This window comes from Dipodomys merriami, unplaced genomic scaffold (assembly GCF_024711535.1).
Source record: "Dipodomys merriami isolate MVZ:Mamm:240054 unplaced genomic scaffold, mDipMer1.0.p SCAF_2, whole genome shotgun sequence".
Classification (NCBI taxonomy): Eukaryota; Metazoa; Chordata; class Mammalia; order Rodentia; family Heteromyidae; genus Dipodomys; species Dipodomys merriami.
Window position 1 is genome coordinate 113,868,756 of NW_027203381.1, and position 24,405 is coordinate 113,893,160.

Below are 24,405 nucleotides of genomic sequence, written 5' to 3' on the forward strand. Positions count from 1 at the left end.
TAGCCTTGAGCTGAAGAGCTCATGGAAAACACCCAAGCCCAGAGTTCAAGCCCCCACAGCCCCCCCCCCAATAAAACCCTCAAGGAAGGGAAAGAAATAATTAAGATCAAATATCAAGGGGATGTATTAAGGGGAAGGGAGGAGCTGGGCACTGGTGATCCACCCCTATAATCCTAGTTACTCAGGAGCCTGAGATCTGAGGATCATGGTTTGAAGCTAGCCTGGGAAGGAAAGTCTGTGAGTCTCTTTTTTTTTTTTAATTGTGAAAATACCATACAGAGGGGTTACAATTACATGGGCAAGATAATGAGTACATTTCTTATCAAGCATTGTAGCCTCCTCCTTTGTTTCCCCTTCCCATCCCTTCCCATCCTCCCCTGCCCCCCGACCCAATCCTCCCTGCTCCCCCCCCACCAAAGTTGTAAAGTTCGTTTTCGACATAACGACTTGTACATCTCATTGTTGCAATGGGTCCACCTGTATCCCTATTTAAACGATTTGTTTTTCCCCTTCCCCTCCACAAATTATACCGACATCAAATACAGTGAAAGCAGGGGTTATACTGTGGGGGATGTGAGTCTCTTATATCCAACTAACCACCAGAAAACTGGAAGTAGAGCTGTGGCTCAAAGTAGTAGAGTATTAGCATTGAGCAAAAAAGAATGGGAGATAAAATGAAATATTCACAAACCTTTAAGGAGACTGATTGTTTTACTTCTTTAGATTAAATATTACAAATCTGGTGCAAGATTAATTAAGAAGATATAAAATTACCCAAAACACAGAGGTAAATAAGCATGAAGAAATGAACATTTAAATAAGATTTTTAAATGATAAAAAACATTTTAATAAAAAATTATAAGCAACTATTTCATCAAAACTTTCAAAAGTAAAAGATGTGCACAAATTTCTGGAAAAGGATAAAAAGCCAAAGATTGGTACAGAAAGCAGTAGAGAGTTCCGACATACCAGCATGTAATAAACCTGTCCCAAAATACAGATATTTTAAGTAAATTCTAACACTATTTTAAGAAAGATAATACTTCCTGATTTGAGTTATTCCACAAAACAGAAAAGAAGGAAAATATTTCAGTGTCTTTTATGTCTCACCCCCCCAAATAAATCATAAAGGAATATTTTGTTCAAAGCCCTTATTCTCAAGATAATAGTTGATTTTGTTCTTTAATCCATTAATGTAGTTACATAAAGACAAGATACTAAATCATCCCTATAATTCTCATTTTTAAGTGCAGTGTTGGACTCAGTAGCTCATGTTTTATTTACACATCTATATCCATAATTTAAAAGAAGGGCATCATTTTCCTATTTTGTATTTTCCTTAGGTGTTTTTTAAAAATTTTCTTTTAATGCTGGGGATTAAACACAGAGACTCATACTTGCTAGATGAGTACTTTACCACTTGAGCCTTAACCTTAGCTCTTCCTTTCTTATTTATTGGCTGGTTGGTTAGTTGGTTTTTGGTGCCAATATTGGTGTTTGAACTCAGTGCCTTGAGCTCTTGATTAGCTTTTTCACTAAAGGCTGACATTTTACCACATCAGCCACAACTCTACTTTCTGGCTCTCTGCTGTTTAATTGGAGATAAAGAGTCTCATGGAATGTCTACTAGGACTAGCTTCTAACCACTATCATCAGATCTCAACCTTCTAAGTAGGTAGGATTACAGACATGAACCACCAGCACCTGGCATAAATGTACTTAATATCATTGAACTATATACCTAAGTAGTTTATGATGTAAGTTTTATGTCAGGTATATTTGGCTACAATAAAAACAATTAAAAAAATATTTCACTAGCCCAGTCTTCATCTCTAAGGCTGAAGATTAAGATTTCCACCTACAGAGGGCGCTATTGGCAATTCTGTGAGGTACGTAGAACATGCCTAATGCTCAGGCTCTCCTGCGTGTAGTCAGTCACCTGTCTGTGCATCAGGCCTGGGCCTCCTGCCTCTCCCTCACCCTTCCCAGACCTTTGCAGAAGGGCAGTTTTTATCCCTGCTCACCAAGCATAAAATGATTGGCATGTACATTATGGGACATTCCTTTACAGTCACTAGAGGGCTACTGTGACACAACCATGACAATGAACACTATGAAGGATACTGTACAGTGTTATTTGTAGGAAGGCACTGATAGTTCATGCCTGTAAATATGAGCTACTGAGAAGACTGAGATCTGAGGATTGGGGTTTGAAGCCAGGAATAGGAAAGGCTAGAGACACTTATCTCCAATTAACTATCAAAGATTTGGAAATAGAGCTGTGGCTCAAGTGGCAGAGTGCTAGCCTTGAGTGAAAAGGCTAAGGGACAACATCCAGATCCTAAATTCAAGCACCAACACACACACACACACACACACACACACACAGATGAGATGGAATTCTGACACATACTGAAGCATGAATGAATCTCAAGGAAAATAAGCCAATCAAGAAAGGACAAATACTGTAAGTCCACTTAAACAAGGTCTCTGGAGGAGTCAAGTATATAGAAACAGGAAATAGAATGGTGGTTGCTTGGGCTGAGGGAATGGCAGGAGTTTGTTCAGGGTGTAGAGTTTCAATTTTGAAGACAAACAGATTTTGGAGGAAAATGGTGATGTCAATCCACAAAAAAAAGGCAATGTACTAAGTGTCATGGAGCTGGGGTTTTGTTGTTGTTGTTGGTCGTGGGGCTTGAGCTCTGGGCCTGGATGCTGTCCCTCAGCTCCTCTGCTCAAGGTGAATGCTCTTCCACTTGAGCCACAGCGCCACTTCTGGTTTATTGGAGATAAGTGTTTCAACAGACTTTCCTGCCTGGGCTGATTTTGAACCTCAGTTCTCAAATCTCAGCCTCTTGAGCAGCTAGGATTAAAGGCGTGAGACACCAGTGCCTGGCTCTGAGTTATATTTTTAATTTCTTATTGTTATTATAAAGGTGCTTTACAAAGGGATTACAGTTACATAAATCAGGTAAGAAGTACATTTCTTTTTGAACAATGTCAACCCTAACTGCATGTTTTTTATATGTATATTTTACTGCAATGAAAAATACTTTTTAAAGAAAAGATTGAACATATGTGTACACACATTGTGGGGCCATTCTTTCTGGAGTTTGAACTCAGGGCCTTGCACTTAGGGAGGTGCTCTACGGCTTGAACCACACCTCCAGCCCTTTTTCACTTTAGTTATTTTTCACATAGGTTGTGTGTTTTTCTCCCCTCAGATCCACTTTGAACCACAAGCTTTCCACTTCCACCTCCCACGTATCTGGATTACAAGTGTGCAACACCTATTTGAGATAGGGTCTGGATAACATTTTTTCCAGGATAGAATTAAACCTTGATCCTCCTATTTCTGCCAGCCAAGTAGCTGAAAATATAGGTGGGAATGACAAGCCTGGTCATTTACACTTATTTTTCTCAGAGCAGAAGTTAGATTCAAGGAAAAGCCAAGGTCTTAAGAAATCAGGTATAAGCCGGGCACTGGTGGCTCACGCCTGTAATCCTAGCTACTCAGGAGGCTGAGATATGAGGATCGCGGTTCAAAGCCAGCCCGGGCAGGAGAGACCGTGAGACTCCTATCTCCAATAAACTACCACAAAAACCGGAAGTGGCGCTGTAGCTCAAGTGGTAGAGCGCTTGCCTTGAGCTGAAGAGCTCAAGAAATCAGGTATATTATAGAGGGTATGGGGGGATAGGGATACTTCTAAGCAGAGGAAGAGGGAAAGACTAGGCTAGGCCTGCAGAGGCTGGCGACTGGGTAGAAGAGTGGAGCCATGGGTGTATTCACAAACACAAGTCAGAGAGGGTGTTCCAAGTGGAACATAGGAAGAAAAGGAATTCAGGTGGAGGAGCCAACTCGTGTCCAGGCAGAGAATGAGGTAGAAATAAGAGAGGGAGATTGCATGCCTCTGTGGATGGCTGTCTCTTTGTGACTTAGCTGTGACTTGACCTGGGATCTCCCACATGAGCGTTTGGACCAAGTACCTTTAACAAGGGAGCCCCTCATTTGCATCTTGTAGCAGGTAGATAGATGATATTTATGGCTCATTGGCAAATGCTATTTCTTGGTTGGTACACATCTCAAAGGATGGTGAGGACGTGTATTTTGAGAATGTTTTATTATTTGGCCCTCCCTTCCTGAGGCAGAATTCACTTTAATTCACATTGCTGTCATTCTTGCATATTACCAAGGGGCTATGACTTTTTTTTTCTTTTTTTTTGGTCAGTCATGGGGCTTGAACTCTGGGCCTGGGTGCTGTCCCTCAGCTCTTCAGCTCAAGGCTAGCGCTCTACCACATGAGCCACAGCACCACTTCTGGGTTTTTCTGCTTATGTGGTACTGAGGAATGGAACCCAGGGCCTCATGCATGCAAGGCAAGCACTCTACCACTGAGCCACCTTCCAGCTCGGGCTATGACTTCTTTTATTTTTTATTTTTTCAAATTCCATCCCAGAAGAAAGAGTTGAGGAGGAAACTGCCTCCTGAGAAAGAGCTCAGATGAGCCTTACAGGGACAGCTCAAGGTTCCCCTTTCTGGTACCTCCCTTTCCTTCTGTCTTCCTTCCCTGTGAGTTTTGACCAAGTCCCAGGCTTTCCACGATACTGAGGGAGAAGGACATAGCCAGAGAGGAAAATGGCTATTGAGTTGGAAGCACAGAGGTATTGAAACACAGAAGAAAATGGAGTTGTTGTTTTTTTTTTTTTTTGCAAAATTTTAAAAAAAGAATTCTTTTTTTTTTTTTGGGTCCGGTCGTGGGGCCTGAACTCTGGGCCTGGGCGCTGTCCCTCAGCTCTTCAGCTCAAGGCTAGCACTCCACCACCTGAGCCACAGCGCCACTTCTGGCTTTTTTCTTATGTGGTGCTGAAGAATTGAACCCAGGGCCTCGAGCATGCAAGGCAAGTGCTCTACCACTGAGCCACCTTCCCAGCCCCCAAAAAAAGAATTCTTAAAGGGAGCAGATGATGGCAAAGGCTGAGGGCCATGCAGAAACAGCCAAGGAGCCCTGCCCCCCCAACCACTCTTCCCTCTGTCCCAGCATCCTCCTAAAACTTTCCTGTTTCTATACTCCCATTCCCTCCCTTCCCTTCTCTCCTGGCTTCTCCCTTCTCACTGCATAGCTCTCTGTTCCAGACCCCCGTCTAACAAGTGCACATTAGGACCTAACTTCCAGGATATATATATATATATATATATATATATATATATATATATATATATATATATATGCGCACACACAGGTGAAGGTTGAGGTTTTTTTAATTTAAAGTAGATTTTTAAAAATATCTTTGTGAGCCTAGTACAATGGTGTGCACCTGTCGTCTCAATGATGGAGAGGCTGAGACAGGAAGATCAGGAGTTGTAAGCCAGCTTGGGCTACACAGTGAGTGAAACACTGTCTCAAAACAACAATAGCAAAATCTTCATGCCAGGACCCAAACCCAACGTTCAGCCTCTGCCACTCCATGTACGTCACCCAATGTCACCGGCCCCAAATCTTAGTGACTCACCTTTGGGGGGGCGGGGTCACAGGGAGGCCTGAGAGCCGGTCGGTGTGTTTCTCCAGGCCTCCCTTCCATACTCTGGGGAGTTCGAGTCCCTGCAGCCCTGGGCGGCAGCGCGCCCGGCCCCGCCCTTGGGCCTGGTTCTCTAGGTCTGGGCGCCAGGCGCGGTGAACTTGGCAGGCCCAGGGCCGAGGTGATGTGAACGCTTTGTGCCCAGCGCCTGCCCGCGGGGCCCTCCACCCCCTCTCCGGCGCCGCCCGATCGGGGGTCTGGGGGCGCAGGGACCCCCGTGCGCCTTGCACCTGGCGCGCAGCCACAGGATTCCCACGCCCCGGCCGGGTCATCCACACCGGGCAAACAGCGCCCACAATCGAGAGGTCGGTAAAGGCGGCCCCGGTGGGAAACACAACCCCCGTGAAGGCTCAGCGGCTGGCGATCAGCCCGCAAAGACCCCGCTCCGGAGCCATCGCACCCGGCTTAGTGACTTCGACCCCCTCTAAAAGCGGCCAGAACTTCGGCAGATGGCGCGGGAGGTGAGGGCGGGGAGGCTCCGTCTCCTATCCTGTGAAATGGGGACCGCTGCGTGCTTGGTGACAGCAGCCCGCGGCGCAGCGGGGGTGCGGGGAGCCGTTGAGCGCCCCAACTTCCCAGGGCTGCCGCTCCGCCCCGAGCCCGGGGCGCCCGGGCTTCACGCGCGCCCGCGGCGGCGCTGGCTCCCAAGTGCGTCACGGGCACCGGCCTCGCGCCCCGCGGGCCCGGGTGAGGCTGGCACCCCGCCCGGAGGGCCGGGCGCACCCCGCCAGGGATCCGGGCGGGCAAGGAAGGCGCTCTGTGGCGCACACGGAGGAGCGCGGCCGGGGCGCTTTCCGTCTCGGGCTTGGACGCAGGCGGACCCCCCCGCCCCCACACACACTTTCTGAGTTGTTTTTTTTTTTTTCTTCCTCCTCCCGGGGAAGAAACGACGCGGATCCTTCCTGGGGCTGCTCGCCCCGCCCCACATCTCCGCCCCCTACCCTTTGCCGGGGATCCCGGGCAGCGCCGGGCAGGAAGATCGGCAGCCGGGGGGAGACGGCCTGGGGAACGGGGGGGGTGGGGGGTGCAGCGAAGCCGCCGGCCACGACCCCGCCCCGCCATGTGACGCCGTCCTCCGCTCTCTCCGCGACCCCCAGCCCGCGCCCCCCCGCCGCGCACCATGCTCCTACCCGGCCACGCGCGCCCGCCTCCCGCGCCCGAGCCCGCGCCGCATCCCGGCCTCCGCCGGCAGGTAGAGCCTCCGGGGCAGCTCCTGCGTCTCTTCTACTGCACCGTCCTGGTCTGCTCCAAAGAGATCGCGGCGCTCACTGATTTCTCAGGTAAGAGCGAACCCCACCCCGTCCTGGCGACCCCCAGACTCCCCTCCCCCCCGCATCCAGTGAGCCTGGGGGACCGGCGGGGCTCGAGCGGCTCGGATTAAAGTTGAGGCGCGCTCCGAGCCACACGTAACAGCTCCGTGTAGGTGGGGGCGGGCAGGGGATCCGGGACCCTCCGCGCCCTCAGGGTGTCGGGTGCGTTGAGTGTGGTGGTGCGGTGGAGCTGCTCAGTTTCCCAGCACCGGTGACCCACTCCTGACCCAGGTGCCTTGGCTGCAAGCGCCCCATGCTGCGTCCTGGGCCGCACCCCGCGCTGAAAGATACACGTGTTGCCCTTGGCTTAGGACCCACGGGGTTAAGGGTGCGGCCCCGCCAGAGGCCATGTGAGGAGCCTAAGCCCCGGGCACACCAGACCTGAAGTCCACCCCGCAGGCAGGGAAGGGACCCACGGGAACCGGAGATGCCCAACAAATGGGGAGCAGATTACAGAAGCCAAAAGGACACTAAGGGTATGACTTTACTACCCCCCCCCAAGTCCCTGTGTCTCCCCCTTCCCCTGCAATCCCGCTTTCCCACAAGCAAGGCATATCGGGGAAACTCATGCTTTTCTTTCGGGGAAACTCCGATCTAGGCTCCTGAAAAACAAAAAAAAAGATCTTAGCTATTTCTAAGGTGGCAGATCTGTCGCCTCAAGATGGAAGAACTTTCTAGGCGAAAGATACTTCTGTTAGCGATGCACCTGCTTGAGGTTAACTGCTGTCCTTGCCGCTGTAACCACCTGGGGTCCCCTTTGGGCAAGGTTGGGGGTCAACACCCTTCCCCAGCCCGACCTTTCTTGAGTGCCACTCTTCCATCTCCTACCATGCCCACCCACGCTCCGCCCAGGAAGGCTCCTTGGTGCAAGGGATATATGTGTGTGTGTGTGTGTGTGTGTATGTGTGTATATATATATATATATATATATATATATATATATATCGCACTGTGATGGTGGTACAGGTAAGGTAAATAGAGTCACTCCTCAGCCCCGGCTGTGCAGTAGACTAACTAGTTTGTGGCAGAGAACACTGGCAAAGCAGACGCCGAGTGGGGTTTCTGGTTTACTTACAGAGAATGTCATTGTTAGCCGGGAGTCCTTAGGTCAGAGGTTCTTTGCTTTGAATATTTAATATCAAGGCAATGTTCCTGCCTGACAAAGAGAGCCAAGATATGCCTATTTGGCAAGAAAACCTTGGCCCTTAAAATCAAGACCCAGAGGAACAAAACTTACTGCTAAATGTGCTGGGAAATGGAGTTTTTTCAAGCCTCGTGACTCTCTCTCCCTCTCTCTCTCCCTCTCTCCCTCTCTCTTTCTCTCTCTCCCTCTCTGTTTCTCTCTCCCTCTCTCCCTCTCTCTCTCCCTCTCTCCCTCTCCCTCCTCCTCCCTCTCTTCTTCTTTCCCCCTCTCCCTCCCTCTCTCTGTTTCCCAACCCCTCTCTCCCTCCTTCTCTCTCTCCCGCCTCTCCTCCTCTCTTCCCCATCTCTCCCCCCTCCCCCACTACAGAAACTTTTTGCGCTTTCAGATTTAAGCTATAGAGAACAGTTCTGAGTCCAGCCATGCCATCCTTCTCCGATTATTTAAGGGAAGATTTAAACGCTGACAAGCCTTTTTTTTTTTTTTTTTGGTGACATCATTGCAACTGAACAAATATTGCTTTAGGCACATGGCTGTGTAACTATAGATTGTTTGGAGAAGATTACAGACACTTAAGAGTTTGTTTCTTTAGGGAAGCAGTTGTGTTGCTTGTCAGAGTGGATCACCACCCCAGACTAGAAGTGCCTGCTATACACTGTACGTTAGGGCTTTCAAACCGAGAGGCGACAGTCGAGGGAAATGGCTCAACTCTTTGAAACAGTAATATGATGGTAAAATGCTTTCCCTTCAGCTTCCCATGCAAACGGGAATCGCAGGGTTTCTAACGCCAGGGACCAGCAGCAGGGGGTGGTGTTGTCAGCTCTACCCATTTTTCCCTTCAGAATTGCTTTTGGTGGATCAGAAGACTGGGGAGAAAAATGTCAGGGAGCTTTTGGGGCGGAGACAAAGATAAGCCCCTCCCACAACACAGTCACCCAAGTGTAACCCCACATTCTACCCAGCAGGAGATCAGGGAAACATCTGAAAGGTCTCAAGAAGAAAGACAAGAGTCTTCCAAAGTTGACTAATTTGACTTGAAACATAAGCTGGGACATCCAGCAATGTGATAATATGATAGGTGTGGTGTGGTGTGTGTGTGTGTGTGTGTGTGTGTGTGTGTGTGAGAGAGAGAGAGAGAGAGAGAGAGAGAGAGAGAGAGAGAGAGAGAGAGAGAGAGAAAGAGATTCCTAAACTCCAAGACTGACTGTCAGAATGTCCGAGTGAATGTGTTGGTTGAAGTACCAGCTCTGATCATATCATTAATTCCCTCAAAGCCTCAAAGGGTTCTGTCTGCTTTCCTGGGACAGGCAGTCCTGTTCCTTTTTATGAACTTGGCTGCATGTGTAGAAACAGAACAGAGGCCTAGTCAGACATATCGGACCCTCCCCCGCACAGCCTTACAATAATAGCCAAGGACTAAGAGAGCCTGTTTTGACAATACAGACATTTGTTTATTTCCTAAATAAGGGTAACATCAAAAATAGGTGATCATTGGACTGGGAAGGTGGCTCAGTGGTAGAGCGCTTGCCTTGCATGCTTGAGGCCCTGGGTTCCATTCCTCGGCACCACATAAGCAGAAAAAAAAAAGCTGGAAGTGGCCCTGTGGCTCAAGTGGTAGAGCGCTAGCCTTGAGCTGAAGAGCTGAGGGACAGCGCCCAGGCCCAGAGTTCAGGCCCCACGACCGGACCCCCCCCAAAAAAAAGGGTGGTCATGGAGGGAACTTGGGATGTCTTTGCTCAGTGGAGAATACAATTTATAATCCACAGGAAAGAAAGTACCAGAATGTCAGAGAGTCCCAGGCATGGTCCGACAGCCTCACCTAGAAGAGTAATGATACAATTTGCAAAATTTACTAAAGCCTTATAAAAAGTTACTAAAGCCTTTCTCTCTCTCTTTCCTAAGCCTTTGCGTAGGCACTCAGCTGCTGTCATTTTCCTGGGTCATTGGGTTTTTTTTTTTTTTGTTTTGATTGGATTTTTACCGGGGGGGTGGGGGGATCCCAGCATCAGATACATAACTGATAGGCTGCCTCATCAACATAATACCTTCCAAGCTTGCTGGGACCCAGGTTCGCCAAACACTCCTCCTCACTCTCCTCCTGAAGATACACACACACACACACACACACACACACACACACACACACACACACACACACACACATACACACACACACACACACACACACACACACACACACACACACACACACACACACACGAGATGCTGCCAGCAGCTGGCCACTGGAAAGCTATCATCATTAAAAACGCATCCCAGGGAAGGCAAGAGCAGTGCCTACAAAATTAGCACCTCAGATCCTCAAACTTACTCTCAAATGTGCTTGGCCCTCTGTCCATGTTCCTTCTTGGCATGGGGTTCTGTTCTTTGGATGGCATTCTTAAATTGAGGACTTGGCCTGAGATGGCAAAATTGATCATTGATTTATGACTATTATTTTACTTCTTCCTCTTCATGTGTGTGTGTGTTGGACCAGGGGCTTGAACTCAGGGCCTAAGTGCTAGCTCTTAGTTTTGTTCACTCAAAATTGTTGCTTGACTACTTGAGCCACACCTCCACTTCAGCCTTTTGCGGTGGTTAATTGGAGATAAGTCTCAGATTTTCCAGCCTGGGCTGACTTCTAACCTCAGATCTCAGCCTCCTGAGCAGCTAGGATTACAGGCATGAGCCACAGGTGCCACCCAGATTATTATTTTATGAAGAAAGCAAAGAAGTGTCTTTATTTTCTTCTGCCAGAGAATAGACAGTGAGCTGGAATGTGGGGATGAGAGCTTAGAAAAAGCTGGAGTGTGTTTTGGAGTCCCTACAGTTAAATGCAGGGATCTTCTACATTTGTCTTGCCTTAAAGAGTAGAGTGTCAGTGTGTTCGTAGACAGTGAAGGCCCCTCTGTACTTGTTCATTTGGGGGATTTTACCTGTTACTTTTCTGAAGGCAAGCTGAGTCTTTTCATTTTTCTCTTTTCTTTGCTTTATCTTTCCTTTCTTTTTTCTTTTTTAAAGAAGTTGATTTAGGTGTGCTGGGTACCTAGATCCACTAAACCCAGCTACTCAGGAGGCTGAGATCTGGTGATTATGGTTTCATACCAGCTAGGCAAGAACGTCTGTGAGACTCTTACCTCCAGTCAAAAAGCCAAAAGTCAAGGTATGGCTGAAGTAATAGAGTGCCAGCCTTGTGGCTTCAACCACAGATGTTAGTTCCTCACAGTTGTGAGGACACCAGTAAGACCAGATCAGGACCCACTAATGGGCTCATTTTCCCATCAGCACCTGTGAACAGACCAGACCTCCAAATATAGTCATATTCAAAAGTACTGGAAGTTAGGATTATAACATAAATCATTTGCAGCCCAATCAAGAAGCCTCTCTGGTAACTCCTTATTTCGTTAAAATTTGCTGAATTTTAGGATATAGAAGCATGGTGTTACCCAATGGGTTTTGGGAGCCGTAAGGTGAGACTAAGGTTCTGACTGTGGAGAAAAATAGCTTTCCATTGTCAGGAGATTAAACCTGTAGATTCTGATCTCCAACAATACACAACCCAAGGAGCACATAGAATGACTTAGAAGACTAAATGTACAAATACTTAACTATCCCAGAGGCTTCCAATTTGATTAAACTTAGAAGAGCTAGGCATTGGTATCTGTCTATCTGTCTCTCTCTCTCTTCCCCCCATCCTGCAGTACATGGGATTGAACTAAGAGCTTCACTCTTGCTCGACAAACACTCTACCACTTGACCCATGTATAACCCTTTCTCTACTCTCAGCCCTTTTGCTTTTAGTTTGTTTTTCAGTTAGGGTCTCATGCTTTTACCCCAGGACTGGCCTTGAATGGGAGCTCTCCTACCTCTGCCTAGTGCATAGCAAGGATTGCAAGTATGCACCACCACAACTAGCTTACTTTGAACACATGTATGGGCTGGCCTAGAACTGGGGTTGTCCTAACTTCATCTCCCAAGTAACTAGGACTACAGGCATGCAGCAATATACCTAAACATTGGTCTATTTAATTTTTTATTGTTATTATAAAGGTGATGTACAGAGGGATTACAGTCATGTAAGTCAGGTAAAAAGTACATTTCCTTTTGTGCAATGTCATCCCTTCCCTCACTCACATTGGTCTACTTTTTCAGATTTTTTTTATTGTCAAAGTGATGCATAGAGGGGTTATACTTATATAAGTAAGGTATATATTTCTTGCTAAACTTGTTACTCCTTCCCTCATTTTTCTCCTACTTTCCCCCCCTCCCTACCCCAAGTTGTACAGATCATTTCCAACATATTGTCTTGTATATATCACTGTTGCATTGGTTATTTGTCTCACCATTCTGTTGTTCCCTTCCCTCATTCAAATAAATGTATATACAATATCAGGGTACCAAAACATTGGTCTATTTTTAAAATACCTTTCCCCCATCCTTCAGCCTAAGACTGCACCAGGGATCCCAGTATTTTCCCAGCTCATCATCCCCTTCCAACACATATGCATGTGAACACACACACACACACACACACACACACACACACACACACACACACACACACTCCTCATTTTATTATGCTCAGTCACACCATCCTTTTATGCACAGGATATCTTCACTTTAAAAAATATTATGGAATGAAATCTCACCTCTGAAAAATTATATAGAATGAAAAGTCAGCTTGTAAGTAAAGATAAACAAACCAAATGTCTGGAGGAGTTGTCCAGCTGCCACAGAGGAAGAGAGATGTAAAGCATCCAGAACTGCTTGTCCATATCCATGGAAACAATTACAGCTGAAACACATCCTCCAGGCCTTTTCTGTAGCAGCAAAGAGGTGTCTCAGCTGGTTGGTGGTCCTGTTATTGATGGCCCTGGTCTCCTGGGGGCTGTATTGGAAAAGGCAGGCTAGCAACAGTTTCTGGGGAGAAACAGAGGGGAAGGCAGTAAAAACTAATTGAGCTCAGTGTTACTTGATTTCACTCTGGGAGCAAAACTCTGTGAGATCCCAATCTCGTTTACATATAACCAATCAACCCCAGAGAAGGCAGCTAACTTACCCAAGACCACCCAGCCAAGAAGTTATAGGCAGCCTATAAGCCTGTAACCAGCTGGGGGGCCAGCGTGTGTGTGTGTGTGTGTGTGTGTGTGTGTGTGTGTGTGTGTGTGTGAGAGAGAGAGAGAGAGAGAGAGAGAGAGAGAGAGAGAGAGTGATTGGCCCTTGAGGGTATTGAAGGAGCAAGAGCAGAAAAAAAGCAACCACAATTTGCCTAACCTTTTTGGATAGTTCCTAGAATGAACACTGCTGTTTCAGGTGTCTAGTAAGAAGGACTTTTCTCACCCCCAAGAGAGGGGAAGAAGAAAAGAAGGAATTTCTCAAATGAGCAAAGAACAAAAAGCAATCATGTTTGAAACAAAACCAAATATATTTACTGACAAAATATATTTATTGATAGGATTATCTTAATAAATAGGTTAAAGACAAATTAGATATAGCAGAAGAGAGAAACAATCAGCTGGAAAATAAAATAGAGAAATTATCCTAGAAATAGTAAAAGAAATAAAGATATGAAAACTACAGAAGAAAATGTTTAAGATACAGACGACAGAGTAAAAAGTTCAACATGCCCTGATCCCTCAGAGAGGGAGAGAAGAGTGAGGGGGAAAAGTGACAGTATCCTAGAATTAATTCAAGAGTTGATGAAAGATTCAGATTTTAGCATCTTAAACAAAATAAACAGAATTAATTATCTTTAGCTATATCTTGTCCAAACTGTACAATATTAGTGGCAAAATGATGGTCTTAAAAACAACCAGAGAAAATGTTATCTACAAAGTCCAACAATCATTGGAGTAAGAAGATAAGAAATACGTTTCAGGTTCTGAGGGAAAAAACATATCAGCCTAGAACTATTACAGAGAGCTAAACTATTTCCAAGAGTGAGTGTGAAATCGGAACAACTTTACCATGAACAAACTATTGCTGAAAGAACTACTATGGGATGTACTTCATGAAGAACACGAAGTCTATGCATGAAAAAATGAACAATAGAGAAATAATACAACTTCTAAAGTACTTTCCCTATAATTTTTAATTTTCTTCCTATTTATTGTGTTTGCTCAGATAACTTTGTTGTTGTTGCTGTTTTCAACAGCTAGATACTTTCCTGAGCCACTCGAGCCCTTCCACTAGAACTTTCCACAAAGCCGGCAGCACTCAAGCCTCTCAGATGGGCTCAACTCCCGGGTGACAACACATTGCAGATTTGTGGGGGAAAAAAACAAAATGCATTCTGAAACTATTCAAATACCAGATACCAGGTACTTGGCAACCACTCCTACCCTGAAATAGCATATTTTGGTGGTTCAAGAACACATAAATTACTGGGCACTGGTGGTTCATGCTTGTAATCCGAGCTACTCAGGAGGCTAAGATCTGAGCATCGTGATTCAAAGCCAGTCTGGGCACCAAAGTCAGTGAGACTCTGATCTCCAATCAATCACCAGAAAACTGGAAGTAGAGCTGTGGCTCAAAGTGGTAGAGTACTAGCCTTGAGCAAAAAGAGCTCAAGGACAGTGGCTAAGCCCTGAGTTCAAGGCCCACAACCCACTAAAAAGAACACATAAATAACAATAAAGGAGTTTGAAAATTAAGCAACAGAATTAGATCAGTCTAACTAAACCACAGTTCTGAGTTTTCGTATTATGTCCACAGACCTTCCAGACAACTCTGTCCATGCACAGATTTTTGCATTTGTTTATGTACATTTCTGACCTGAGTCACTTGATCACTCAAGCCCCTGACATTCAACTTCCCCGAATTAACAAGTTGCAAACAAAACTGTTGCTTGGCGGGGCTAGTTTCAACCTGAGACTCAAGTTTTTGCACACACAGAAAAACCAGGCGACATTAAAATTCAAAACTCAGGCCACTGAGTGTGACGCGTAGTATGTTTGCGAACAGTCTGATTTCATGTCTGCTTCAGATGTCCTGTGAATACAAATGGCCTCATTTGGGGTTGGAGGAGCAGGGAGGAAGAAATCTAAGAATGATCTCCAAAACAAATCTTTAATTCGGATGAGTATAATAGAGTGTAATCCCATTTCAAGTCTGTCAGCATTCCTTTGATGATTACAAATGAGTCTCTTTTCCCTAGCAATGTGGGGGAATAATCTGGATAAAATAACCCTTTTTGTCTGTGAGGAACCATATGATGTTTCCTTGTGACAGTTTTGAGAGTAGTGTTTCAGAGGCTGAGAAACGCGCACTGTTACTCAACCATCTCCTTTCTTTACTCTGGGCTTAGACTTTTTTTCACTCTCTTCATGTTTGGCAGCTTCCAAAATTCTCAGGCTTAGAAATTATAAATCATTGTGCTGTCCCAAGGAATGAGAGAGAGAGAGAGAGAGAGAGAGAGAGAGAGAGAGAGAGAGAGAGAGAGAGAGAGAGAGAGAGAATGTATGTGTCAGTCCCAGGTCATTGAGCCCTTTTCCCTCCCTTGCCTGTTGGACAGGAGACAGGTGGAAATGAGAACATGTGATCTTATCTGGAAAGCCAATTTGTCCAGCCTTTGAGGTATCTGCTTGAAGAAATACAGAATGGTATGGTGCTTTTCTAGTCAAGGAAAACACTCACTGAACCCACTGGGTTCATATTCACATGCTTCTTTGTCTATTTGGCTGTAAATAAGGGACCATTATTGGTGACACTTCTTCCATTTTCTGAGACTTGAATGACTTGACTCACCATTGCTGGTGATGTGTAATATTCTGCGACAGGTGAGAAGAGGCAGGGACTCAGCCCTATTTCCAGTCTGGAAGGAGAGAGGGGGTTGCAAGCAAAGCAGATCTTGGAGTCTTGGCTCATCTCTCAGGGCCAAGTGTTACGGTTTCTTTGTCTTGATTTTAATTTGAGGACTTCAGGATTTTTATTTGATTTTTCCATGCTGGTGTGAGGCTTGAACTTGGGGCCTGGGTGCTATCCCTTAGCACTTGTTTGCACAAGGCTGTCACTCACAGTTTCACTTCTGGCTTTTTTGGTGGTCAATTGGAGATATGAGTCTTATGGACTTTCTTGCCCAAGATGGCTTTACACAGGAATCGTCCGGGCTCTTGAATAGCTAGGATTTCAGGCATGAGACACCCGTGCCCATCTTTTCCTTGTTTTATTTCCTACACTTTCTGTAACTAGGATACATTTTAATTAAGTCATTAATGTTGAATGGAACTGATTTGTTTTAAATTTAGGAGCATGCAATTGCTAGGCAAATGCTCTACCACTTGAGCTATGAACCTAGACTTATTTGCTTTCGTTTCCTTTGAAGATGGGGTTTGACATTTTTGCCCAGGTCAGATTGAGATCTGGATCCTCTCCTCCCTTGTAGCTGGTATTACACACATCTACCCATGTATCTCAACAAGATGGTTGTTGAGATAGGGTCTTGCCTTTTTGCCCAGCTGGCCTCATAGAGTGAATCTACCACCACCTCTTGAGTAGCTGGAGTTTCGAGCATGAACCATCATGCCCTGCCCCAAATGTGCAGCCCCCCCTTTTTTTTTTTTGGCCTATCTTGGGGCTTGAACTCAGGTCCAGGGCTATCTCTGAGCCTCTTTGTACACAAGAGCTAGCACTCTACCACCTGAGCCACAGCACCACTTCTGGCTTTTTCTGAGTAGTTTATTGGAGGTAAGAGTCTCATGGAGGGCTGGGAAGGTGGCTCAGTGGTAGAGCGCTTGCCTTGCATGCCTGAGGCCCTGGGTTCGATTCCTCAGCACCACAGAAGCAAAAAGAAAAAAGCCGGAAGTGGCGCTGTGGCTCAAGTGGTAGAGTGCTAGCCTTGAGCTGAAGAGCTGAGGGACAGCACAGCACCCAGGCCCAGAGTTCAGGCCCCACAACTGGACCCCCAAAAAAAAAACAAGAGTCTCATGGACTTTCCTGCCTTGGCTGGCTTCAAACACGATCCTCAGATCTCAGCCTCCTGAGTAGCTGGGATTACAGGTGTGAGCCACTGGTGCCTGGTGGTGCAACACTTTTTTAAAGCTAGTGTTGAGATAGAAGTCCCAAAATATGCTTGTGGCTCTCCCCGTCCGTGCAGGTTGCCTTCTGCTGATCACGGGAGCCTTCAGTGCTCCCTCTTTTCTCCCCCCACCATGGAAAATGAAAGCCCAGCTGCTGGAGGCTCCTCCACCCTCTCTGGACCAGAAGGTTTTTGTTGTTGCTGTTGGTCGTGAGGCCTGAACTCTGGGCCTGGGCGCTGTCCCTCAGCTCTTCAGCTCAAGGCTAGCGTTCTGCCAGTTGAGCCAATGCGCCACTTCTGGTTTTCTGAATGGTTTATTGAAGGTAAGAATCTCACAGCCTTTCCTGGCTGGGTTGGCTTTGAACCGCGATCCTCAGATCTCAGCCTCCTGAGTAGCCAGGATTATAGGTGTGAGCCACTAGCACCCAGCTTCTGGAAGGTTTTTATTCGGCATTTTTCCCCCTTCTTCCTCCTCTCTTCTGAGGAAGAAGCTTTGGCTGCTGGTATGTCAAGGTTGACGCTTTGCTTTCATTAATGTCAAACTGAAACACTGCCGAGGTGAGGGTTCCAAGCTTGAGCTTGCTGTCTCCGGCATGAGTAAGGGTGAAGTCTGCAACTCATCTCCATTGTCCCAAAATCTCAGCGAGGCGGTCACAGGTACGGGGACAAACTGATCCAAGTTCTTTTTTTATTTTAATTATTTTATTGTTATTACAAAGGTGATACACGGAGGGGTTAGTTACATAAGTCAGGTAACAAGGATATTTCTTTTGATCTGACTTTTAAAAAGAGAACAAAAGCCACAGGACAGTGCTAAGATCTGCCTCTCTGCCTCCCACATCTCCTTGTGTTCTTCCTTCTCCTTTCCTGTGTTGATTCCTTCCTCTCCTGGGTCTGCTCACCTTCCACGGGCTCTGCTTGCCCGCTTACAGACCACCCGTGGTGCTTCTGTGATGGTGAATTTCCTCCCTGCTGCATATGGTAGACTTACAAGGGTCTGTGGAGCTCATGTAGTCTCGAGCTGAGCACCTCTGGAGGGCCCACTGTAAGCCGGAGAGTCCCACAGCTCCTCGCAGTGGAAGCCACCACCTCCCCACTCAGAGGCAGCCAGGCCTCAGGACAGACCCCCTCCCTCCCAGATCCTGCCCGCTCTCTGCCACCCCTCATACAGACAAGTCACAACTCTGCTCAAAATACTTTTTTCCTTCTTTCTGCCAAACCCAGAAAAGCGAGTATTGTTTCCAGGAGAGGGAGGAGGAACGGGTGTGCAGTATTTGTACAACTTTGTGACTCAGTCCATCTGAATTCCTAAGCATTTTAAAAGCTTTGTCCCAAAAGGAAAAAAAAAAAAAGGTCTATTGTATGGCTGTTGGCACTGAAGAAAATAGCAAGGCTGGCAGAACTGTGTCAGAGTGAATTTTCCAGGGGGTGATGTAACCGCGCTGTCCATTGGGGAGGTGGGCTGCTCATTTTCTCGTCCCTGCTCATTTTGGAGTGGTAGAAATTTGACTGTCAGAGTCAGCATATATTAAGGTGCTGAAGCATATCTTTCGTTCCCTTTTCTTTCTTTAAAAACTTTTTTAAAGTAGCATACATTAGTTGTGGGGATGGAGGAAGGATTCAGTCGAGATTTCCATACATACAGTGTACCCCATTAACTCCATCCCCCTCTCATTCTGCAGTATCCTCCTTCTTCCTTCTTAAAATGTCAATGTTCTTTTTTTTTTTGGCGGTCATGAGGCTTGAACTCTGGGCCTGAGCGCTGTCCCTTAGCTCTTCAGCTCAAGGAGAGCACTCAACCACTTAAGCCACAGTGCCACATCCAGTTTTCTGGTGGTTTATCGGAGATAAGAGTCCCACAGACTTTCCTGCCCAGGCTGGCTTTGAACCGCAATCCTCAGATCTCAGCTTCCTGAGTAACTAGGATTACAGGCATGAGCCACTGGTGCCCGGCATGTCAATGTTCTTGTGTGTGTGTGTGTGTGTGTGTGTGTGTGTGTGTGTGTGTGTGTGTGTGTGTGTGTATTCACGTGCGCGCGTGCATGTGTGCACACGCACATGTGTGTAAGATTGTGCTGTACCACTTGAGCCACAGCTTCACTCTGGCTCTTTGCAGGTTAATTGGGAATAAGAGTCTCACAGACTTTTCTGCCTGGGCTGGCTTCAAACAATGATCCTCAGATCTTAGTTTCCTGAGTAGCAAGGATGACAGGTGTGAGCTACCAGTCATCAGCTTTAATGTTCTATTCTGACATATGAAATGTCCTTTTTCTTCTTCCTTATATCCTCTTAATAAAAAGGCATCATGAGCTGGGTGTAGGTGGCTCACACCTGTCATCCTAGCTACTCAGGAGGCTAAAATCTGACAATCACATATGAAGCCAGCCTAGTCAGACAAATCCCAGACTCTTAGCTCAGTTAAGCAAAAAGCTTCAAGTAGAGGCACAGCCCTCCATGACAGGTTGCTTACTATGACAGAGGTCTGTCCACATGAACGCTCCAGTTCAGTGCTCCTGTAGCTAAAACCCAAGCCTTATCCTTAGAAGGCAGGCGATTGTGATCTGCAAACTAACCCAAACTATAGCCTTCACCAGAACTTTGTGGAACCTTCTAGAATATGATTCATTATTGCCAAAGAGCATGTTGAAGATTTGCTCTGTAACCTCCCTCTTCCTGTGGGAGGGTAAATTATCAGATAGGGTTAGGTGGTGTTAACTGAGCTTCATTTAAGAAAAAAATCAAATGTTCGCAATTCAGGCATATAGATTGGTAAATTTTGCAGTCTTGGACATTGAACATTAGTATAATTATCATTATTATTATATATTATATTATATCATCATCATCATTATTATTATTATTATTCACACAAGCTGTGGGAAATAAGCATTATCTGACTAGATCCATGCATTAGTGGGTGGAGGGGAAGTGAGAACTAGTTACAGTTATGAAAACCACAGGGAAATTCTCTAAAGTGTTGGCCCAGGGCTGATTCTCTCACATTCTGAATTCTCCCGAGGCATTGATATAATTATCACTAAGGCAGTTAAGTCCACCAAAGGATAATAGGCAGACTTTAGAACGGAACTGTCCAGTAGAAATACAAGGTAACCCAAATATGTAACGTTAACTATTGTAGTAGCCATATGAAAGAGACGAAAAGAGAAGTGAATGAAGTCAAATCCCATTATGGGATGTCAAGAGATGGGACCAGGTAGAACCTTCAAGAGGTGTTTGGGGCTCTGTCCTCACAAGTTGATTCACCTACTTAGTCAATGGATGAATGGGGTATTTCGAGAGTAGATCTTTTATAAAAGCTACTTTGGTTACCTGCCCTTCCCACATGATTCTCTGTGCTGTCTTGAGACTGTACACAAGAAGTTACCACCAGGTATGTCCCTTGACCTTGAATGAGAACTACAAGGTCAGATAACCTCTTCTTCCCGTCTTCCACAGAACTGGTCAGGCTGACCTCATGAAGAAGCCTGTGGCTCTGTGCCCCTGAGCATGGCCTCCCTGGCCTGCCTCCATGTTAGTGGAGGGCCACTGGTATCCTCTTGAGTCCCCCAGACCTTTCTTACTATTCTTTAGTGTCAGGCCTTGCGGAGGGAGAGGACTACAGCGAGGCCTTCCAACTCCACAGGACCTACCTTCCATACCAGAAATCAGCCAGCCACACTCACCCATATTCCTTTCTGCCTGATTTCATCACTGAAAGTGGGCCAGTGATATAGGGCTACCCATCAGCCCTTGGGCAGCTCTCAGTGAGCCTCGGTCTGTAGCTCCCATGTCTGGTGGAACTAGCCATTGGCTCACCCTATCTTTCTGAAGCGAACATTGATCATTTGGTTAGAGTGGGGTACAGGTCTCTTGTAAGTCAAAGAAACCACCACTAGGCATAACTCTGGTGAATTGGTCCTATTACTTACCATTTTTCTAACAAGGCTGGAAGGGTCTTGATTGTGGAACACACAATCTTTTAAACAGAAGAAGGAATGATGGAAAGATTCCAGAACCTGGGGCTTTGGTCCACAGAAGGCAGCTCTGGACACTAGAGCTTTGAGTGTGGAAGGGGCTTCAGGTTAGGACCAATGGAAGGAAGCAGCTTTGGTTTACCTATGGCTTGGCCAAGGCTGTCTGTGCCTACAGAGTCCATTGTTGAACTTCTAGCATTTCCCTTTTGGTCTTCCAGCAAAGCATTGCAACTTTCTCTTAAGCTTTGGTTCACCCCTCAGCTCCATCTCTGTCTCCCTCTGGAATGGATAAGTTCCAGATTAAGCCCCATTAAGGTGACTGACACACACTTGGCCCTTATGGTAAGCCAACTTATTTACTACCTATTGCTCATCTCCAGCTTAGATGTACCTATTACCATGTCTCAGAGCACTTGAACTTGTCAGCAGATGGCATCTCCTTTGCTGCTGGCTGAGACCTTCTCCCTACAGATTAAACAGATTGTCTTATTTAATAAGTGATCAAAGCTTGGCTTTCCTTTGACGTGTGGTGCAGGGAGCCATGTATTGGCCAGGGTTGTGAGGGCTCTGTTTATTTCTGTCTACCTGGCACTCCTGGGCCCCTGCTAGCCCCTGTGAGACCATGGAGAAGGAATGGGCCATGAGCGATTTCCCTCCCTGCAGTGTAGATATTTCTACCTGTGGTTGTCTTTGGCTTCTTATCAGAACATGTCGTTCCATTTTCCTTGTTTCTTCTTCTTACTTCACCTGTTTACTTTCATCTGGACCTGCTGGGGAGATAGCAATTGTTATGGAGACTGTGGCTACAACAGATTGGGGCTCTCCAGTCTCAGGCAGCCTCGGGCTGGCCTCTCCCACACACCCTTGGAGAAAACAAGTGCTTTAGGGTAAGAGCAACAAATTTGGCTGTGTACAGAGCTGGTGCAGGGCAAAGCAGTTGTTATGGATTTAATTATGTTTGCTACACAAAAAGGTGGTGTTGGAGCCTAGCACGGTGGCACAAGGCTGTAATCCTAGCTAATAAAGAGGCAGAGACCAGAAGGTTGTGGTTCAAGGCCAGCCTGGGCAAAAGAACTCTGAGACTCCATCTCAATCCATGCTAGGTGCAGTGATACATGCCTGTCATCACACCTACCTGAGAAGCACAATGGTGTACTTCTGTCATCCCCAGCTACAAGGGAAATACAAGTAGGAGAATCATTAGGCCTCTACCTTGAAAATAACTGATGCAAAAAGGAGCTGGAGACATGACTCGAGTAGTGGAGCGCCTACCTAACAAGCACGAAGTTTTGAGTTCAATCCCCACTATTGCCAACCCCCGCCCCCGCCCCCAGAGAAGTCTTGTTGGAGCTCTGACTCTTGGTGCCAAAGAATGTGGCCATATTTGGAGATGGAGTATCTGCAAAGGTAATGAAGTTAAAATGAGGTCATCGGTTGGGCCGTGATCCAGAGTGACCAGTGTCCTTACAGAGAGGAAAGTTGGACACAGAGGCAAACACAAGGGAATGCCTTGTGAGGATTGGAGTCAAGCTTATTGCCATAAGCTGATTGCTCCTAGAAGTTGGGAGTGAAGCTGGGATCTGATCCTTCCCTAGAGTCCTCTAAGAGATGGCCTCACCCTCCTCCTAGCAGAGAAGGGTGAAGCAATCACTTCCTGCTGTGATGGGAAAGCTAGCTGATCTGTGGCAGGGAAAGCTAGCTGATCTGTGGCACCTTGCTTAAAGCAGCCCCCTATGAGCTCAGATCTGCAGAGGTCTGCGCTCTTCACTGTAGCTGCTCGGCCACTGTTCTCCATGAGCCCTGCTAGAAGTGTCGTTAATACTATTATTTTATAAATCACTACCTGTGGCACAAAAGCTAAACAGTTTACTCATTCAGGTAAAGTAATAAAAACTCACTTTGGTCAATTCCATAATAATGATGAAGGTGCTGCTGCTGCTGATAATAATAACAATAATAATAATACTCTTTTTACATTTTTGGTGGTCCAAGGAACCAAACTTTTCATTTGTTATAGTTCTAAATATTTTTGGGCCAGTACTGGGGCTTGAACTCAGCGCCTGGGCTCAGTCCCTTAGCTTTTTCACTCAAGGTTAGTGCTCTACCACTTGAGCCACACCTCCATTTCTGAATTTTTTGGTGGTTAATTGGAGATCAGAGTCTCACAGACTTTCCTGCCTGGGCTGGCTTTGAACTAGAATCCTCAGATCTGAGCCTCCTAAATAGCTAGAATTACAGGCATGTGTAACGTCTGTATGGAGTAAATAAAAATTAACCTTTTAAGTTATTGACACTACTGTTTATCTTCACATTATCAAATATAACTGTAAGAGTGGTGATATAATTTGCATTGTGTGTGTGTGTGTGTGTGTGTTTCACTGAAACAGTGAAACAGATTCACCCATTTTTATTTCATTTTTGCATATTCTGTTACCGCTATCTGGTCCTGGCTTACCAGGGTGTCAGGAGGACCCCACAGAACCATTCTCCTTCCTCACCCACAGTGTGAGTGACCCTCCCCCTACACAGGACAGAAAAGGAGCAAGACAGACAGGATGGCTGACTTTGACCCTGGTTCCTAGCATGCCATTTGTCCCCCTGTTTTTATAATGGAAGCAAATTCTGCTTTTAGCGGGAAAACCTGTCAGCAACCCACCAGCTCCCTTGCAGACATAAGGTTTCTCCTGTGCTTGCTTTGAGACTTAGCTGGATTCTAGAATCCTGGAGATTCCATGCTCAGGGCTTCATGAACACTCCACGGAAACAGGGTGGCCAGAATGGCTGTAACTCATACATAGGAGTCTCTTCAGTCCACACACACGCTCTATGGCTCCCTTGGATCACCAAGTTTAAAGATAAAAGATTAAGAACAGCAAGATGGTGACAGCAGATCATTAAGCACAAGGCTCATGGGAGTGTGAGGACCTGTGGGACTCTCCAGGTCCTACCAAGACCCATGCACCTCACCTTGACGCCAGCCCCTCCTCCCCTCTCCCCCCTGGGCTGGACCAGTGGGAGTCCTCCCCCTTTCTTTGTGGAACTCCAATTCCCTGAGTCTCTGCATGAGAAGCCTTCTCCTGACCAGTGTCACTCCCCTTCATACCTGCCTCTGGAGCTCCCGCCTGCCCTCAAGTTCAAGGGCAGATTCTCAGCAAAGCAATTCTTATTCCAGCCTCTGTGCAAACTCACATGCTGCAGTTTGGCTGAGCAGGGCATAGGAAAGCTTTCTCAGACTCGGCCCCTTTATCCCTGGGGCCTGGTCACCCTCTGCTCTTCCTAGCTATTACCTCCTTCCTGTAAGGGGTCAGCCCCGCCCCCAGATACCCTACGCTTCCTGTGTTACAGCGTTCACCTGCTGAACTGCAGTAAGCCATTGGCTTTTTCAGGGTC

General features: G+C 46.4%; 1 protein-coding gene and 2 long non-coding RNA genes across 10 annotated transcripts in view; 1 reads left to right on the forward strand and 2 right to left on the reverse strand.

Moving 5' to 3' along the window:
• The first annotated feature begins 5,674 nt into the window (after nt 1–5,674).
• Nucleotides 5,675–24,405, forward strand: part of Eva1c (eva-1 homolog C) — a 73,721-nt gene continuing 54,990 nt past the window's right edge. For 2 of the 6 annotated variants that reach the window (XM_070030573.1, XM_070030567.1), the window contains exons 1-2: nt 5,679–6,038; nt 6,675–6,857. In XM_070030573.1, the coding sequence (XP_069886674.1) occupies nt 6,698–6,857 (160 nt within the window). In that variant the 5' untranslated portion in view covers nt 5,679–6,038; nt 6,675–6,697. Of the gene's footprint in view, nt 6,039–6,583; nt 6,858–7,231; nt 7,364–20,244; nt 20,433–24,405 lie in introns of those variants that run through there. The other 4 variants (XM_070030569.1, XM_070030568.1, XM_070030570.1 and 1 more) reach the window with 4 other exon arrangements.
• On the reverse strand, nt 7,425–8,177 carry LOC138832485 (uncharacterized). Its single transcript, XR_011373572.1, has 3 exons — nt 8,125–8,177; nt 7,963–8,043; nt 7,425–7,489 (listed from the first exon to the last, which is right to left on the reverse strand). It is a non-coding gene; the product is annotated as an uncharacterized lncRNA (long non-coding RNA).
• LOC138832484 (uncharacterized) lies at nt 9,458–24,281 on the reverse strand. 3 transcript variants are annotated; one of them, XR_011373569.1, is made up of 5 exons: nt 24,119–24,281; nt 21,694–21,782; nt 12,729–12,945; nt 10,358–10,444; nt 9,458–9,847 (listed from the first exon to the last, which is right to left on the reverse strand). It is a non-coding gene; the product is annotated as an uncharacterized lncRNA (long non-coding RNA). The 3 variants fall into 3 exon arrangements; XR_011373568.1 differs by having other exon boundaries at nt 21,694–21,785; XR_011373571.1 differs by lacking the exon at nt 10,358–10,444 and having other exon boundaries at nt 21,694–21,785.